At 42.6% G+C, this 20,431-nt stretch overlaps 1 protein-coding gene across 3 annotated transcripts in view; it reads left to right on the forward strand.

The window, feature by feature from the left end:
- Positions 1-20,431, forward strand: part of FBXO10 (F-box protein 10) — an 83,890-nt gene that overhangs the window by 45,449 nt on the left and 18,010 nt on the right. For all 3 annotated transcript variants that reach the window (XM_072154929.1, XM_072154931.1, XM_072154930.1), the window contains one exon: positions 6,023-6,093. In XM_072154929.1, the coding sequence (XP_072011030.1) occupies positions 6,023-6,093 (71 nt within the window). The remainder of the gene's footprint in view (positions 1-6,022; positions 6,094-20,431) is intronic.

Genomic DNA, 20,431 nt, shown 5'->3' on the forward strand with positions numbered 1-20,431 from the left:
TATTGAACTTGAACCAGCGATCAGAGCATTGGTGGTTTAAGTATGTATAAGTAAAAACATGTAAAAACACTACACATTAGAATAAATAAAAAATAAATACATAAAAATATAAGCCCCTAAAATGTCACTTTCCCATAAAAACACTTTATAAAGTATTAAAAAACACACAAAAAACCTGCATATTTGGTATTGCCGCGTCCGTAACAACCTGTATAATAAAACAGTATTGTCACTGTAAACGCCGGAGGGGGAAAAAAAACGCAAAAAAGGTTTGGAAAAAAGATAATAATAATAAAGATAATTAATACCCTATAAAAAAATGCTCTAAAAAGTGATTTAAAAAATGTTATGCTCTCTAAAATAAGACCACTGAAAAGAACAATACTTCTCGCAAAAAAAGCCCTTAAATAGATTTGTGAGGTGAAAAATAAAAAAGTTATGTATAAGAAAGACGATGATGCTAAAATTAACAACATTTTTGTCAAATTACTTTTTATTCAGTAAAAATGGGAAAAAATAAATCTATATAAATGAGGTTTTTTCGTAATCGTGGTGACCCATAAAACAACATAAAACCCAATAAAAACAATAATACTATTTTTATGGTATGGTTAACGGCCCAAAAAAAACACATAAAAATTTTCCTAAAAATTGATGATTTTCATTTCCTCCACCAACAAAGAGTTAATAAAATCTCACCAATTAGCTATAGATGCCCCAAAATTACGTACCAGAAAAGTGCATCTCATGTGGCAAAAGAAATAAGCCCCTATAGGTCCACATTAAAAAAAGAAAAAATGATAGCAAATCGGTACAATGTGACATAGCAAATCTGATCTGGCTGGCACCTCCTTCCCTTCTATGCCCGGCCGTGCGCCCATACAGCAGTCACCACCACATTTCGGGTATTGGTGTACTCGGGAGAAATTGGGTATCAAACTTTGTGGAGCTTTTTTCATTTCATTCACGGTTAATATTAAATTTTCCACCCAAAATGAGTGTATTGTGAAAAAAATATTACAATTTGCAGACTGTACCTCCATTTTGTTTTAACCCCTATAAAACACATAAAGGGTTAACAAACTTCTTAAAAGTGGTTTTTCATACATTGAGGGGTGTAGTTTCGCTAGGCCTAAATAATAGTCTAGCTATTATTTAGGCCTCTCAGTGTCAATGAGAAGAATTTGAGCAGGTCCATCTTAATACAGGTTTTTGTGATTTTACAAAAAATTTGAAATATGGCACCCAAATTCTGTGCCTCACAACATTCTAGTAAAATATGTGGAATCTTAAAAAAAACCATGCCAACATAAAGCAGACATTTGGGAAATGTAAGTTATAAATTTATTTGGGTGCTATGACTATCTGCATCAAAAGTAGAGAATTTAGAACATTGGAAATAAAGAATTTTTCCAAATCTTTAACAAATTTTAGTTTTTTTTCATAACTAAACGCAAAAGATCCCCTCAAAATCCCCTGGATATCTCATAGCGTTCCAAAGCTATAACCACTTATAGTGACACAGGCCAGATTTGAAAAATGGGGCCGCGTCCTTAAGGGCCAAAAGAGGCTGAGTCCCGTAGGGGTTAAGTTGGTTGATTCCTCAGAACCTCAGTTGTTGTCTCCCTTATGTGCTAATTTCATATGTCTTGTTAGTGTGGTATCTGTATTGTACTTAGGTGGGAAGATATCCTTCTCCTTAGTTCCTACACTGTTTTACCCACATACAGCTTCGGGCATTTGCACTGTGCCACAGTTATAATTTTGCCTGGTATCTATGCATGTTTGGAGCGAGTTGTGGGGGGTGTGGCTTAATGTCGCGTGACCAGTGTGACATCATCAAAGGTCCTTAAGTTACTTAATATTATCAAACTAAACCCCATGTACATATCTGACCACATAAAACAATCACAGCAGCCTCCATGGACTTCTACTGCTATCCAGGGAGACTGCTGTGATTTCATAAGATGTATGCTTGGTGTACAGTTTCTAATGCTACAAAAGCTATAGGACCCGTGATGATGTCACCCTGGTCACATGAAATTACAGCTGCATACAGAGATGGGATGGGGAGGAGCTGCTGGATTCAGCCCGAGGAGTCCGCGCCCAACTCGACTCGCTGTATCTATGCTAAGATATCTGGTAAAACTATAAAATTGAATATATGGGAATCTCAGGGGAGCTAAAAGAAAGGTGTCACATAATTACCAGGGCTCTATGGGAACCTGTCACTACCTGTATTTGTGAAAAATGTGGTGACTGTTTCCCTTTAAGTGCTGTGGTCGGGTTCGACCGTAGGACTTAACAGGTTAACTGCCGCAATCGGTGCCAGCCCTCACCGTGGCAGTAACAGGCAGGAGTCAGTTGTATTATACAGCCAACACCTGATGTGTATGGAGAGAGCTCAGCTTGTCAGGCTGTAAACATGTGTCTTCAAAACCATCAAAACAGCTGAGAAGAGGAGATTTGCCTAATTATATTGCTGTCAACATTGCATTTACAAAATACAAAAGTGTTAAATTGTTAGCATACACTCTAACATAGGGGCACATTTACTTACCCGGTCCTGTCAGGATCCCGCGGCGCGTTGTCCGACGCTGATTCGGGTCTGCCGGGATTCACTAAGGTCCATGCGCCGAGGTCCGCCTCGAGTTCACCTTCTTCGTCCCGATGCATGTAAGTGCTGATCTTGCGACACAAATTCTTTTTAAAATTCCGCTGGTTTTCGGAAATATTCGGGAAACCTGACGAAAGTGCGACGTAAATAAACCCCATGGTGTTAACAAATGTGTTAGTTAACGTACATGCTTTGTAAATGCAATGTAAAATCCTTCCTTTGCACCTGCCCTGGACCAGGTGCAGATTTGCACCTAAAAAGTCGGAAAAGTAAGCAAAAAAAGGTGATACATAAGTGAGAAGTTGCACGGAACATCTGGAAAATAAAGATGCATAAGGCACCAAGATGTACTTAAAAAACTACAGCAAAAGTTGCAGGGAAAAGTCGCAAAAACAACAAAAGTCACAAAAATAAGACAATTGAGGCTTTGGGAGACTTTGTTTAAAAAGGATTAAACAGGAACGATATCAGATAAGTTGCAGTAGTGGTATTGTCCTTTAATATGCCATAAATTTCTGATGGATGTGGATTCCATCTATTTCAGGAACCTATGAGTTTTACAAGGACACCTTGTGTTATTCTTGACATAATTTGGTCTAGATTTTGGACTGTATTCATGAATTACATTTTTTTATTAATGCCACCTTAAAACTGTTTGTTTCCAAAATTGTAATTGAGATTTTCTGCTTCATTAGTCAAGCAGCATGCTCTGGGATGGGCAGTAAATTGCCTTATGTCTTTCTATTAATAACTGAGAGACTATTCATTATTTGCATGCATCATGAATTACATTATTTTATAGCTGAAATGCAGTCTGTAGATAACATGCCAAAGAGAACAATAAATTTATGATAAAATTGTGATAAAAGCTAGGAATTGTTTGTTATAATCCCTTTTCTGTAGTAAAAGAAATTCCGAAGATATTTACATGACTTTATTGGCGCCACATCCACAACCTGTCCACTTAAGGTGTTCTGAACATCAGGGTTGAGGATGATTTCTCTATAGCCTCTATACCCATTGACATGCTTTGGAAAACAGATGTATAGTTGTTGCCCCCTTCTGCTCAGTATACCACATATCCAGTGAAAATGACAGGATGGAAAGACGTAGTAAGCTAAGTCTTTCCATCCTGCTGAGTGACATCATAATACACTTATTGGAACAGAAGCCTTTGGGGAGAAAGTGCAATGTCTCCGAGCTTAGGCTGAACGAATATCAGGAGCAAGGACACCAGTGATGTCACTGTCCATATAATATCAGTGACGTCAATGGGGAAACACCGCTAACATTGGCAGCAGCCAATCCTATGCTACTGCCATTGTTCACTCCCCCCCCCCATTTTAGGGGGGAGAAGGAATTATTGGGCGACATATCCCACTGTATAATCAAACAGCAGGATACCTCTGTGCCATATGTTGTAACGACACGTCAGGAATCCGCCTAATGCCTTTTCTAAGGAGATTGCAGCACCTGCAAGACAACATTTTCTTCAATGTTACCAAAGCTCAGAACCGGCACTAACAGTAGGGAACAGAAAAGCACCGATCGTGAATTTTTACCTCTTAGACACCATGGTCCATTTTTGACTAAAGTGTCTAAGTTGGTGCAGACGGAGCAAGCCACCTCTGTCACTTATCAGCACCCAGCTGCTGCAATGAAGGGGTATTGATGTCAGTCAGCATCCGGATGTCCTTTTGGGGAGTCCAGGGTGGTTTCTTGTTATTAGGCGATGCCAGGAGCTTTTTTTGTTTTTAAGATTATGGCAGTAATGCAAGTTTTTTTTATTATGATAATGAAGGTAATTTTTGAAGTAAAAATATGACTGTTTTCGTATTGTCCTAGAGAAAAAAAGTGTTTATGATATTTAGGTTCCAAAATAATTGCACCAAATGTTTATAAAAAATGTCAGATTTGCATTTAGTTTTTAAATATTCTGTAAAGGAAGGGTTAATAAAAGTTACTCAGTAGAATATATATGTAACCCATAATTGTGCTAATTTTTATAAGCCACAGGAAAAACCGATAAATACATCTAATTGTAGATATGATTTATATTTGAATACGGTACATAACATAAATACCCATAAATACAAACCATGATAGGGCAGACATATCTAGTGTTGCATGAGTGATGGATTTTCAGGATAGAAGAGTTAATAATATGTAAGATTCATAAAGCTCAAGGTACTACATATAGTCTCCCCAATGTGCCTCTAATATTTTCTGTGTGATACCACTGTACTGTAAAACCTCATCATAAAGGTCCACAATCAGTGTTTGACAGTTGAGTAATAATGAAGCTTTTGTTGCTACATTTCCTCTGTGCTCTGTTTTTAACCTGTCTATTTCTAGATATACTTTAGCATGGCCATGACATGCTTAAGCCATTGGTTCAAGAGGCTTCTCTTTGCCCAGCCCATTAGGTGGAATTGTAAATTCCTCTTCATCCTCCATAGGTAAGGCCTGTAGAGGAATGAAAATGGAAAACGTCTGCATTAACAAAGATTGCACTTCTCGTCAAAAGTTCTGTACCGTGGGGCAGATCACATGATAGAGGTCGGCCAAGGGAAGTAACCACTTATGACAAGCCGGGAGTCTGTCTGATTGTGAGGCACACGCTGGAATGTTAAAACCATAAATGGTGCCCTGCATATGCTTGATAATGGTTTCATGCCACTTCTCACTCATGACATGTTTACAAACTTTTTAAAAGCCTCTCAGAGACCTTGCTAGTCATTAGCCACTCTACACAGAACCGGAAGTTCAGTCCCTTAAGGGACTGATCTCCTTTTCTCCCTATGTCCACATATAGAACATATCGATCTCCTCCAAGTGGGTCCTAGTAAGAGCTCATCAAAAGTGTTAGTTGCAACAAAACCTGTGCTTTCTCCCACCACTCTGTAATGGTGGCGGGATGTATATAGTCCTCACTATCCCTGAACGGCACCCTTGCCCTGTTCCTTTATGCTATCCACAGCGAAAATGCCTCCGAAGTGGGGGTCCCCCGTCCAACACGTTTTGTATGGTGTGGGGTTGCTAGAACTCCCAGGTTCCACATTCTCACATGTCAGGGCCAGAAGCCGAAGTTACAATTTGTCCCACAAATAAAGACTCTGTGCCGCTACAGTGGTGGAAAAATAAAGTTCTAGTTTGTAGAAGGCAGTGATGGAAAAAATAACGAAGACATAGCCTAGTCATTAAGGTTCGAAAACTGATGTGGAACTAAGAAAAAAGCAGTTTCCTCTGATAACATATGCAAAGTTATTTTGTTAACTTAAGTTTGTGAAAAAATTAGTGACTAAAAAACAAACTTTTTGTAGCAGAGTTGTGTAATAAATGCACTTACTGTATGTCCATTAAGTAGCTTAGGCATCTCAATCTAATTTTTTGTTTCTCCTGCAGTGGAAACCATATATTTCAAGGCCTGGCTGCTGGCATTGCTGTGAATGAAAATGGAAGGGGCCAGATCACAGGTAAACTATAATAATAAATGTATGAGTTATACCCATACAGCAAATTCACTGGTGCAGGACGGGAAGTATTCTCAATTTTTAATATTCCTCTACGTTTTGGTGTTCAAAATATTTTATTGAGTAACAGATTAATATGAAAAGCTGAAAAAAACAGCTAATTGGTAACAGATGCTATTATAAGAACAAAAGATAAAACCTCATATGCATTGAACAGAGCAATAGACAAGGACAGGGGAGACGAGACAAAGTGAAGTTAGTAACATCTGAAATAGAGTGGATTTTCGCTGGTTAGCAGCAATATGAATTCTTGTTGCCATAGCAAGAAATTGAATGAAACAATGGTTCCTGTTGTTCACCCTAGTTGGCTTGTCACCTAGGAGCAAAACTGATGGGGGAAACAGAAATATGTCTTGCAAACACAAGCTGTCCTACTGCAGACTAAAGGTGGGAAACAATAGGGCAGGACCACCAGATATGCCAATGATTACCAGCTGTGTCGCAGTTTGAGAGATGTTTCTGTCAGAGACCTGGTTGCTGCCTCTAGACAGTGTGCCATAACAGTGATGCCATCTTGCCAATGATAGCAAATGAACCATGTCAGATTCATTGACATAGGAGATGCGTCTGCCAAATGAAGCATCTGTACAGATTCTTAAAAAAAAAAGGAAGTGAGGTGGCATTCGGGAGGGTTGATAAGAAATGAAGAATCTGTTTAAGGTGAAAAATCTCAGAAGCCGGAGGTTATAAGAAGATTGGAACTTGGCCAAGGTCAAAAAGTGAATCCCAGATCGAAAATTTTTCACAAGGGTTATATTTTTGCTAATTCACCACGCATATGCTCACAACTCTATTCCTGAGGGGAACCTAGGCTTATGTAGAATGCTCAAGGGGGATGAGGGGCATGACTGCAATTTTATAGTGAAATCTAAATTTACGCCAAAGTTGCAAGTAATGGGTAGTATACGGAAATATTTGAGACAATCGACTTGGCAGAGGTCCATTTGACCCAAGTAAGCCTTGTAGTCTGTTTGGCTTCCTATTTCCTGTGATGGAACTTTTTTTTTGTGTGTGTAATATGTGGATGTTCACCCATCCAAATAAATCTGGAAATTTTTGTATGTATTGAGTGGCAGACCCTTGCTGGGATAGGGGTAGGCAGTGTTCTGAACAGGGATAGAAAACAAGTAAGGGAGACTCTTACTTGAATACAATGGAGGATTATAGTTCCATTTGAACAATGTAGATCTATGGTGCATTAAGTTCACACCTAAGTGGTTCTCTGCATTAGAAGCTCATTGGTTCATTTGTACCTGAGAAGGGATATTGGAAAATAGGACTTTGGATTTGCCCTTATTAACCCACAATCCAAGATGGTATGGAGAATAGGAAGGAAAATAAGAGGTTGAGAGAGAGTAAGCAGTAAATCACCTGCAAATAAGCTAATTTTGAAATTGGAGTTATTAATTTCAAAATCCTTGATATCTGGATGGGCCCTTATGGCAGCCAGCAAAAATTACCATTTCTAACACAAATAATTCAGGTGACGACAGACATCCGGCCGGCATGACGTGAGGAGGAGGAGTCACGTAGTGCTGGACCCGATCTCCCTCCCCGCAGCGTTCGTGTGCTCGATGGTGCTGCTGTCGCTGCCTTAGCCGCCCCTACCCCACCACGGACCACCACTGACCCTGAACTGACCCTGCTATCACAGGGGGTACGGCTTCCTCCGTCCTCGGTCCGCAGCTGAGGAGTCTTGTATGTCGGAGGTGGACCGTGTTTGACCCCGAAGCGCTGTTGTTCTGGGGCGCTAGATCTTTCTTGTTGGAGGCTGGCCTGGGGCTCCTGGGGAGTCCCGCTCACAGAAGGCGAAACGGAGCCGGTCATTGCCTTATCGAGATCTGAACCGGAGAAGTGCGGCAACGTCCTGGATTAGAACCGGAGGGAGACGTGGGGTCCACAGAGAGTATTTGCGGCACCTGGGCTGATGCTGTCCCTATCAACCCTATATTCGGGAGCAGGAACTCTTGATTCATTCCCGTTCGCCTGCTCTGCCCTCATTCTCGCCAGCAGTCCCCTGCCGGGGGTGCTAAAGGTACTTTTGTGTCGCAGGGGCATTGTACTCAGAAAGGGCTGTTCCGCAGAGGGTCTGCTTTATTAATCTCTCCGATCACGGACAACTAACAACTCCTCTGCTTTTTGCTTTAATTGCTGCGTTTCTTAGTGATAATCTTAATCCAAACTGACTATATTGCCTTGATCCATCTTCCGAAGCTACTGCACTCTTTACTCCTTGAACTTCTTGGACTAATCCAGTTTACTGATGCTTCCCTTTTCCCAGCAGTATTAACACCAACATAATTATATCTACTGCATCTCTTGAACAGTATTTTTCTCTCTAAGGACTGCTACATTATAACGTTTTTGTGTATATGCTGATTAACCTATTTTGTCTTTAACTGCTCAATAACTGCCCTAAATTGTAAAGTGATTTACTGGTTTTGCGGTACTGTATCTTGAAACTGCCTTCTAATATGCCACCTAAAAACTCGGGCCGTAAATCCGGTGGGGGGTCTCCAAAGGAGGCGAAAGAACTTGGGGGCAGTAAAAACGACTCTGCTGGGAAACTGGATAAATTGTGGAGTTCCCCTATTGTAAAAACGCGCCAAACTGGCAAGGCAGGGAATCCCCCCTCCCCACTGCTCCACCTGACTCACATGAAAGGTCCTCTCAGGTGGGCGAGACGGAACCCCCTGAAGACTCTACCAATCCAATTTGGATGGAGATCCTGGCGACTGTCCAAAAGACGGGTGTAACAGTGGAGGGGTTAGATAAACAGGTTGCAGCCCTTCTGATTATAGCCCTGGTAAAGGAGGACATCTCTAAAACTCGGCAGAAGGTCTCTATGGTTGTCAGTCAGGTAAAAACTCTTGAAGGAGAAACTAAGAGTTTAAGGAAAGAAGTGGGTGCTCTGACAAAGGCCCAAACCCTTCTCAGGGACAAACTGACGGATTTGGAGGATCGATCCAATCTCCGCATTATAGGCCTCCCAGAAGAAGTAGGGGAGAATTCCCTCACTAAGTGGATTCAGGATTGGCTTATAGAGTTCGTGGGTGCAGAGTCATTATCATCGGTTTTTATGATAGAGAGAGCTCATTGTGTCCCTAATAAACCCCCTATCCCAGGTGTTCCACCTAGGGTCATTCTCGCTAAAGTTCTGTGTTCTCAAGATCGAGACGTAATCATTAGATGCTCCCACTCTAGGCAGGACCTTATGTATAATGGCGTTAAAATTTTTATTTTTCCTGACTATTCATGGGCCACGCACCAAAAGAGAACTAAATTTAAAGATGTGAAGTTGCGTCTGAAGGAAGCAGGGCTAAAATTTTCACTGTTATATCCAGCAATATTGAGGGTGATCTATAACCCTCATACTCTCTTCTTTGATAACTCTAAAGATGCCTCTGATTGGTTGGAATCTAAGGGTTTTTAGTTGGTGGGGGTGGAGGGTGACGTCAACACAGGTTATATTTTTTAAATGTGTATAATTTAGAACACGCGGATGTGGGGCGGGTAGGGGTAGTCGGTGATGTAGGAGTCTAGAGGCCTATACGGTGTGATGTGTGAAGAAGGGGAGGGGGTTGAGGAGGGGGGGACGGTGTCAGGGGGGAGGGTTACTTTTGTTGTTTGTTTTTTGTTTATTTTTCTGTTGAAGTATGGCTACACAATTTTTTTTTTTTGGAATGTAAGGGGACTGAATGACCGTCGGAAGCGGTGTATGGTAAATGATGTGGTGGTCCGCCATCTTCCAGGTATCATCTGTCTAACAGAGACACACTTAACCCATGAAACCATTTGTTGGCTTGATAGACGGTGGGCCTCCATGTCATTTCACTCTTACGGGTCTGCATTCTCCAGGGGGGTTTCCGTTATCATTCATCAGAGGGTCGATATTAAGGTTCTAGCGCAATATATAGATCATAAGGGGAGGTATATTTTTTTGTTCTGTGTACTATGTAAGGTTCAGTGCATCCTCGAATTTGTATATCTCCCTCCCCCATTCTCATTCGAGGTATTGAATGCCCTAATTAATTTTATGCTGGATAGGGAAGACAGCCCATTAATGATTATAGGGGATTTTTATGCTGTTTGGGACCCTTCCCAGGACAGATGCTATTTGCGCTGTCCAGGAGTTCAGAATCAACGAGGATCCTCTGGTTTAAGAACTTTTTGTGAGAATCTTGGTCTGAGGGATGCCTGGAGGACCAAGTATCTTGAGAGACCTGCCTTTTCCTGTTTCAGCCGCACGCATTCTACATTGTCCAGGATTGATGTGTTTAGCCAACGACGCTTTTCTGGGGTTCATTGTAAAGATGAAATATGAGACTATTGCGGTGTCTGATGATGGACCCATTTCCCTCCAGATAAGGACCGAGAGGGGCCCATGGCTAGATAAGATCATCTTTTTTAGGCTTAATCCCCATTGGCTCTCGGTCCTGGACAATGAGGAAAAGATTACAAGGCTGATTGAGGAATTCTGGGAGAACAATGTGCTCGGGGGGGATCCGGGGCTGGCCTGGGATGCACTGAAGGCCTATCTTCGTGGTTTGTTTTTTTCTGAAATTGAGTGGGAAAAAAAGAAGTTTAGGGAGAGAGAAATTATTTTAAAGAAAAATTTGATAACCGCTCAAGAGGTGTGGGCTGCGTCAGCCACAACGGAAGATAGGGATAGATTTATTGAAGCACAGTCTGCTTTTAACTCCTATGCAGCCAAGAGGGCTCAACATAAAATCTTCTTTGCAGGGCAAAAATATTACTGTGAGAGAGGGAGACCGGGTAAAATACTTGCTAACCTTCTCAAAAAGAAAAACTGTAATAAGGGAATCCATCTGATTATAAATTCCGCAGGAGAGAGGATACAAGGAGAGGGAGCGATTCTGGAGAGCTTTCGGCTCTTCTATCAGTCGTTATATAGTTCAGAAATAGAGTATTCAGATTCTCAACTGGAGAATTACTTGGACTCTACTCCGTTCCCCTCCCTGACAGCAGAGCAGAGCTCGTCCTTGAACCACCCCATTAGGGCCAAGGAGATTATGGATGCGATAAACAGTTCTTCGAGTGACTCTGCTCCGGGTTTAGACGGTCTGCCCCTGGCTTTTTATTAAAAAATACAGTAAGACGCTTTCCCCTATTTTGGAGACGGTTTACTCGGCAGCACTCACTGCAGGGACTAAATATCGCTTTATGCCGATGACATCCTGTTGACAATTCAGAATATAGGTAGCTCCATACACGACGTGATCCAGTTGGTGAATGAGTTTGGCTTCTTCTCAGGTTTGAGTATTAATTGTGAAAAGTCGGTTCTTCTCCCTCTGGATAATGCTGTTCAGGAAGGAGGAAATTTGGTTAACCCCTAGGGGACACAGCCTATTTTGGCCTTAAGGACGCGGTCCCATTTTTCAAATCTGACCTGTGTCACTATAAGTGGTTATAGCTTTGGAACGCTATGAGATATCCAGGGGATTTTGAGATTGTTTTCTCGTGACACATTGTACTTCAAATTAGTTTAAAAATTTGGATGAAATCTTTTGCGTTTAGTTATGAAAAAAAACAAAATTTGGCAAAAATTTTGAAAAATTCTTTATTTTCAACGTTCTAAATTCTCTACTTTTGATGCAGACAGTCATAGCACCCAAATAAATTCATAACTTACATTTCCCAAATGTCTGCTTTATGTTGGCATGGTTTTTTAAGATTCCACATATTTTACTAGAATGTTATGAGGCTCAGAATTTGGGTGCCATTTTTCACCTTTTTTGTAAAATCGCCAAAACCCGTACTTAGATGGACCTGATCAACTTCTAATTGACACTGAGAGGCCTAAATAATAGCGAGACTCGTAAATTACCCCATTGTGGAAACTACACCCCTCAACGTATGAAAAACTACTTTTAAGAAGTTTGTTAACCCTTTACGTGTTTTATAGGGGTTAAAACAAAATGGAGGTGCAGTCTGCAAATTGTAATATTTTTTCACAATACACCCATTTTGGGTGGAAAATTAAACATTTAAAATGGATTAAATTAAAAAAGGCTCCACAAAGTTTGATACCCAATTTCTCCCGAGTACACGGATACTCTATATGTGGTGGTAACTTCTGTATGGGCGCACGGCCGGGCATAGAAGGGAAGGAGGCGCCATCCAAATCAGATTTGCTATGTCACATTGTACAGGCTATAATTTTTTTCTTTTTTTTTATTGAGGACCTATAGGGGCTTATTTCTTTTGCCACATGAGATGCACTTTTCTGGTATGTAATTTTGGGGCATCTACAGCTAATTGGTGAGATTTAATTAACTCTTTGTTGGTGGAGGAAATGAAAATCATCAATTTTTAGGAAAATTTTTATGTGTTTTTTATTTGGCCGTTAACCATACCATAAAAATCGTATATTATTTTTATTCTATGGGTCGCCACGATTATGAAAATACTTCATTTATATATATTTTTTATTTTTTTACCATTTTTACTGAATAAAAAGTAATTTGGCAAAATTGTTGTTAATTTTAGCATCACCGTCTTTCATATGTATAACTTTTTTATTTTTCACCTCACAAATCTGTTTAAGGGCTTATTTTTTGCAAGAATGATAGCTCTTTTTAGTGGTCTTATTTTAGATTGCGTAACTTTTTAAAATCACTTTTTTTAGAGCATTTTTAAAGGGCATTAATAAAAAATCATCTTTTTCAGAGAGAGTTTTTTTAGGTTGTTTTTTACGGGGTTCACTTTGCGGATCTAATAACAATTCTGTTTTATTATACAGATTGTTACGGACGCAGGGATACCAAATATGTGGGGGTTTTGTGTATTTTATTCAATTGTACTGAATAAATACTAATTTGGAGAAAATCTTATTCATTTTAGCATCACCATCTTTTCATATGCATAACTTTTTTTATTTTTTGGCTGACAAATCTGGTTAGGGGCTTATTTTTTGCGAGAACAGTTGTTCTTTTTAGTGGGCTTATTTTAGAGTGCATAAAATTTTTAAAATCACTTTTTAGAGCATTTTTTATAGGGTATTAATTAAAAATTATCTTTTTTCGGAACGTTTTTTGCGTTTTTTTCCTCCGGCGTTTACCTTGCGGGTCCAGTAACAATTCTGTTTTATTATGCAGATTGTTACGGACGCGGCAATACCAAATATGCAGGTTTTTTTTGTGTTTTTATGTTTTTTATACTTTATTAAGTTTTTTATGGGAAAGTGACATTTTAGGGGCTTATATTTTATGTATTTATTTTTTATTTATTATAATGTGTAGTGTTAACTGTTTTTGCATTTTTTTTTACTTATACATACTTGAACTTAAACCAGTGATGCTCTGATCACTGGTTTAAGTTCAATACACTGCTCTACAATACTATTTTATTGTAGAGCAGTGTAAACTGTCTGAGCAAGCTTGCGCATGCTCAGACAGTTTACAGCCAGACCCGGAAGGGGTCTGGCTGCCATGGAGACCGGGCAGCTCCGGGGCACATGCCAGTCCTCGGAGCTGCCCGGAAGAGGATCGGATCCCCCGGTAAGCGGCACGGGGGATCCGATCCACAGCAGGAACACCCTTACACGCCGCGGTCATGCTTGACCGCGGCGTGTAAGGGGTTAACACCCGCGATCGGAGCCGGCTCCGATCGCGGGTGTTAGCGCAGGCTGTCAGCTGTACTAGACAGCTGACAGCCGCTGCTTCTGGTACCGGCTCCGTTCGTGAGCCAGTCCCAGAAGCTAGACGTTATACTACGTCCCGGTGCGCTAAGCATCTAGCCCCGGGGACGTAGTATAACGTCGTGGTGCGCCTAGGGGTTAAGGTCCTCAGAAGAGATGAGTCGTTTAAATATCTAGGGATTAATGTTTCAGCGGATTTGGGACGCTTTGCTGAATTGAATATTATACCCAGGGCCGGATTAAGGTTGGAGGCCCCCACTGAGTGTAGCGTACATACACGCCCCTCCGGGTTCCTTTCCACAATCCAAGCAGTAACACCGCTAAATACAGCCGCCTCATCCCCAGTAACACCGCTACATACAGCCGCCTCATCCCCAGTAACACCGCTACATACAGCCGCCTCGCCCCCCAGTAACACCGCTACATACAGCCGCCTCGCCCCCCAGTAACACAGCTACATACAGCCGCCTCATCCCCAGTAACACCGCTACATACAGCCGCCTCGCCCCCAGTAACACAGCTGCATACAGCCGCCTCGCCCCCCAGTGACACCGCTACATACAGCCGCCTCGCCCCCCAGTAACACCGCTACATACAGCCGCCTCATCTCCAGTAACACAGCCGCCTCATCCCCAGTAACACAGCTACATACAGCCGCCTCGCCCCCAGTAACACAGCTACATAGAGCTGTCTCACCCCCAGTAACACAGCTACATACAGCCGCCTCGCCCCCCAGTAACACCGCTACATACAGCCGCCTCGCCCCCCAGTAACACCGCTACATACAGCCGCCTCGCCCCCCAGTAACACAGCTACATACAGCCGCCTCATCCCCAGTAACACCGCTACATACAGCCGCCTCGCCCCTAGTAACACAGCTGCATACAGCCGCCTCGCCCCCCCAGTAAGACCGCTACATACAGCCGCCTCATCCCCAGTAACACAGCCGCCTCATCCCCAGTAACACAGCTACATACAGCTGTCTCCCCCCCAGTAACACAGCTACATACAGCCGCCTCGCCCCCAGTAACACAGCTACATACAGCTGTCTCCCCCCCAGTAACACAGCTACATACAGCCGCCTCGCCCCCAGTAACACAGCTACATACAGCTGTCTCCCCCCCAGTAACACAGCTACATACAGCCGCCTCGCCCCCAGTAACACAGCTACATACAGCTGTCTCACCCCCAGTAACACAGCTACACACAGCCGCCTCATCCCCAGTAACACAGGCTAGAGCGTGGCAGGCACATGTCTGGCGTGCTGGAGAGGAAGAGAGGTGATCGCAGCTCAACGCTCCCCTCTCCATAGAGAATAGAACCGGCTCTATCTCTTTTGCGGCCATGGCTCAAAACAGTGAGTACTCATTGTGATCACCGTATCAAGCCCAGGCTATAGACCCCTATGAGGGAAGTATATCCGGCAACAAATTTGCAGCCAGATAAACGTCCCTCATACGTTCTTATGAATGTACCCTTACATGTTTATACAATTACACACATTTATACACTGATATATACACACCTTTATATACTTATATACACACAGATAAAGTTCTACACTCGTATACTCGCACCCATATACATACAAGTATACACACACATTTATGCACTCATATACATTTATACACTAATACAGAGTATATACAAACTCATAAAGTATATAAACACATAAACACACAGCAAATACACACACATTCAGTATATACAGCATATACACACATATACGGGAAACAAACACACACATTCAGTATATAGAGCTTATACATACATACCATATACCCAGCATAATATATAAAATTTAAATGTACACGCATATATATATGCATCTTATGCATCTATACACAGTAGATGCATATATACAGTATATACACATAAACAGTATAATCACATATACACAGTATATACACAGTAGATGCGCATATATATATATATATATATACACGCCTATACACAGTATATGTACATAAACTCAGGTTTGAGTATTAATTGTGAAAAGTCTGTTCTTCTCCCTCTGGATAATGCTGTTCAGGAAGGAGGAAATTTGGTTAAGGTCCTCAGAAGAGATGAGTCGTTTAAATATCTAGGGATTAATGTTTCAGCGGATTTGGGACGCTTTGCTGAATTGAATATTATACCCAGGGCCGGATTAAGGTTGGAGGCCCCCACTGAGTGTAGCGTACATACACGCCCCTCCGGGTTCCTTTCCACAATCCAAGCAGTAACACCGCTAAATACAGCCGCCTCATCCCCAGTAACACCGCTACATACAGCCGCCTCATCCCCAGTAACACCGCTACATACAGCCGCCTCGCCCCCCAGTAACACCGCTACATACAGCCGCCTCGCCTCCCAGTAACACAGCTACATACAGCCGCCTCATCCCCAGTAACACCGCTACATACAGCCGCCTCGCCCCCAGTAACACAGCTGCATACAGCCGCCTCGCCCCCCAGTGACACCGCTACATACAGCCGCCTCGCCCCCCAGTAACACCGCTACATACAGCCGCCTCATCCCCAGTAACACAGCCGCCTCATCCCCAGTAACACAGCTACATACAGCCGCCTTGCCCCCAGTAACACAGCTACATAGAGCTGTCTCACCCCCAGTAACACAGCTACATACAGCCGCCTCGCCCCCCAGTAACACCGCTACATACAGCCGCCTCGCCCCCCAGTAACACCGCTACATACAGCCGCCTCGCCCCCCAGTAACACAGCTACATACAGCCGCCTCATCCCCAGTAACACCGCTACATACAGCCGCCTCGCCCCTAGTAACACAGCTGCATACAGCCGCCTCGCCCCCCAGTAAGACCGCTACATACAGCCGCCTCATCCCCAGTAACACAGCCGCCTCATCCCCAGTAACACAGCTACATACAGCCGCCTCGCCCCCAGTAACACAGCTACATACAGCTGTCTCCCCCCCAGTAACACAGCTACATACAGCCGCCTCGCCCCCAGTAACACAGCTACATACAGCTGTCTCCCCCCCAGTAACACAGCTACATACAGCTGCCTCGCCCCCAGTAACACAGCTACATACAGCTGTCTCGCCCCCAGTAACACAGCTACACACAGCCGCCTCATCCCCAGTAACACAGGCTAGAGCGTGGCAGGCACATGTCTGGCGTGCTGGAGAGGAAGAGAGGTGATCGCAGCTCAACGCTCCCCTCTCCATAGAGAATAGAACCGGCTCTATCTCTTTTGCGGCCATGGCTCAAAACAGTGAGTACTGGCAAGATGGTGGGGGCAAGATGGTGGGGGCCCCGGGGCTCGAGCCCCGGGAGCCCCGCCTATAATCCGGCCCCGATTATACCCCTTATAACCAAAATCAGACGTAGTATTAACAGTTGGCTTAAAATGCCCCTCTCTAGAGCAGACAGGGTAGGGATAGTAAAAATGGTTTTACTCTCGCAGCTTTTGTATCCCCTCTCTGTTTCCCCAATCTGGTTAATATAGGCTGATGGAGGGATTAAATGTCCTAGGATTAGATTGTCTTCTCTTTGTTGCCCACCCGATGAAGGGGGTCTGGGGTCCCATACCTTTTTGGATATTTTATAGCTGCCCAGCTTGCGTTTTTGGTCACAAGGAGGGACTGTAGTGCCTTTGGGAAGTTATTGCAAATAAGTGAGGTTACTAGGGAATCTATTTTTAGTCTCTTGGAAAGTGGGGAACTGGGGCACGATAGATATAGAGGTATTCATATAGGGGTGTTGTTGGATAAGAGCTGGACTGCTTATAAGAAAATTAGAGATATTCAAGGTATCTTTCGCTTCTCTCCAATTTGGGGGAATTATCACTTTGAGGAGTTTAGATCAATTCCGGATTGTAGATATTGGATAAAAAGGGGATACATTTTTTCTCACAATTAATTAATTCTTGTCACTCACGGGATCTTTCAGACTTTATTGCCCGAAATATGGGTTCTGACACATGTTCCTTAAGACTTTTTCAATTGCAGCATGCATATAACTTAGTAGAAGATAAAAGCAGGTTTAACTTATGCACAGATGTAGGGGTAGAATTCCTATATGGGATCCACAACACCTAATAAGGTGGTAGCACAGGTATACAGATATTTGATTTATGAGTTTTCAAAAGGAGTTACTCATCTCTCCAAGAGAAAATGGCACGACCAAGTTGGGTGCCTGTCGGATGCAGACTGGGAAAAATGTTACAGGGGCATTGGGCTGTCTTCCCTCTCCTGGAATCATAGAATGGTGCAATTTAATTTTGTGCACCAATTGTATTATTCCCCTTATAGTTTATTTAGGATGAAACTTAAAGATAATTCTAAGTGTTTGCGGTGCAGACTGGAGAATGCAGACTTTATTCATGTGTCATTCGTCTGTAATAAAGTTAATTCTTACTGGTCTAGGGTCTATGGTCTTCCTGTTTTTGGAAGAAACATTTAAAGTAAAAATGCCCTGTTCTATCCAGGTTGCCCTGCTCAGTCTTAATCAACTTAATAATGGGGAAAGGGGAAAAAAGTCCGTGGTTAATAAGGTTCGCCTGTTAGCAAGACTGGTCATCGCACGGAAGTGGGGGTGTCCGTCTGCCCCGGCCCCGGCAGAATTTTTGGGAGAGGTGGAGAAGTGTAAAAAGTATGAGAAATGGATGGCGATCAAGGGAGGATATCTTGATAAATGGAAAAAGATCTGGTGTATAGAGTCGGAGAATGATAGATGATGGAAGAGGAAGAAGGGTAGAAAGTTTTGTGTATTATTATTATTCTTTTTTCTTTTTTTTTTCCCTCACGGCAGTAGGGTGGGGTTGGGAGAGTTAGGGTGGGAGGGGGGGGGGGGATTGGGGTTATTTATGGTAGTACCTGGCTTACAATTTGTCTTTTTCCTGTTTGTTTTTGATAAATATTGATATAATGTTTTATAATGTTCTGTAACCCTCGTTGTTAATGTATTGTCATAAAATTTTCTAAAATTAAAAAAAAAAATTTCAGGTGACAACGAGCATGTTTGGTTTAAATGGAAATAGGAGCAGTGGTAGTGGTAGGAAGTTTAAGGTAGGCTGAGGGACAGTAGTCATAAAGGCAGAAAGGCAGAAATCAAAATTTACAGAGATATAGAAAAGTCCTTCGATTCACTTTAGTGGGCCTTTCTATTCAAAGGCAAGTGTTAGAAGAAGTATACGTGTTACTGAAGCTTTCTGTACTAGGGGTGGAAGAAATTGATCAATCTTTTGGGCCATGATAGATGTAAAGATTTTCAGGCCTATGTTTAAAAGTCAGATGGAATAACCGCTAGATGGGCAAGGTAAAATTCCTGAGGCATTTGTGTCCCATTCATGTAGTTACAATAGGCTAGAATGTGGGGAAGAAGGGTAAGAAGAAAATTCTTAAAGTAAAGGACTGAAAGACCATCAGGTCCTGGTGCTTTCCCCAATTTAAGATTTTTAATTGCATGTGCAACCGGTCTTCAGTAATGGGAGCATGTAAAAGTTCTGCTGAAGCAGAAGACAGAGGGTAAACGGATAGTGGATAGAAAATCGTCCAGAGGACTGACAGGTTGGTTTTCAGAATATAGTTTACTCTTGTTGATCGCTATATCTGGGGAGCACCGCGGTTGGGACGTCTCACATGCACTCCGGTTCACAACCCCGGCTCTTGGACCTGAAGCTCACCTTGATGTGATGTCTGAATGTGGTGGTGCCGGTAGCCTGTATTTCTAGTTGGTTGGATAGTTTACTATAGTACCTATGAAATTCCTGATATATCTTGTCAGAGTGGGAAGGGATATGGCCATAATAGAGAATTTAGAATTGAATGATATCATGCATATTGGGCTACATTCACACAAACGGAGCCTGACGTGTGCTCTCCCTGCCGTAGCCTCCCCTTTCCTCCCCTCAGCTTTTCATGTTCTATCTTTTTCTCGCGTACAGTGCCACAAGCATGTGGCACCGTATGACTGCCGTGTGCCTATTGCAGCCATATATATATGTCCCCAAGACACACATATTTAAATATCTAAAGTCGTATTAGTTTGAAAATAGAATCGCAGATCTTGATCAATTTGAGAAAATACCCACAACTACATTGCCTCATATAGGAATTAGGAGACAGTTTTTAGAACATTTGAAGTCAATATGGGAACGGTGCCCCCACACAGTAGCCAATATGGGAACGGTGCCCCCCACACAGTAGCCAATATGGGAACGGTGCCCCCCACACAGTAGCCAATATGGGAACGGTGCCCCCAATCTAGTCATAATCCCTGCAAATTGTTCACAGAAGCTAATAGTCACATTTTGCCACCGCAAGGACTAATAGTCACAGCAGCTAATAGTCACATTTTGCCACCGCAAAGACTAATAGTCACAGCCATCCACAGTAGTCAATAGACACAGAACCAACCCCTTCTGCCTCACTGTAGCCAATAGTCACAATGCATGCTTCCAGTAGCCAGAAGTCCCAGTGCCTGCCCCAGTAGTCACAGTAATGGCAATTTTAGCCACCATAATGCCACCAGTAGTCAGAGTGTTGTCACCAGTAGTAGCCAACAGTCAGAGAGACACCCCCAATAGCCAGCTGTATAAATAAGGTCACAGGGGAAACAAGGTCACCTTTGAATCAGCGCAGGTGGACTCGTCATCAGAG

The sequence above is a fragment of the Engystomops pustulosus genome, chromosome 1, assembly GCF_040894005.1.
Source record: "Engystomops pustulosus chromosome 1, aEngPut4.maternal, whole genome shotgun sequence".
NCBI lineage: Eukaryota > Metazoa > Chordata > Amphibia > Anura > Leptodactylidae > Engystomops > Engystomops pustulosus.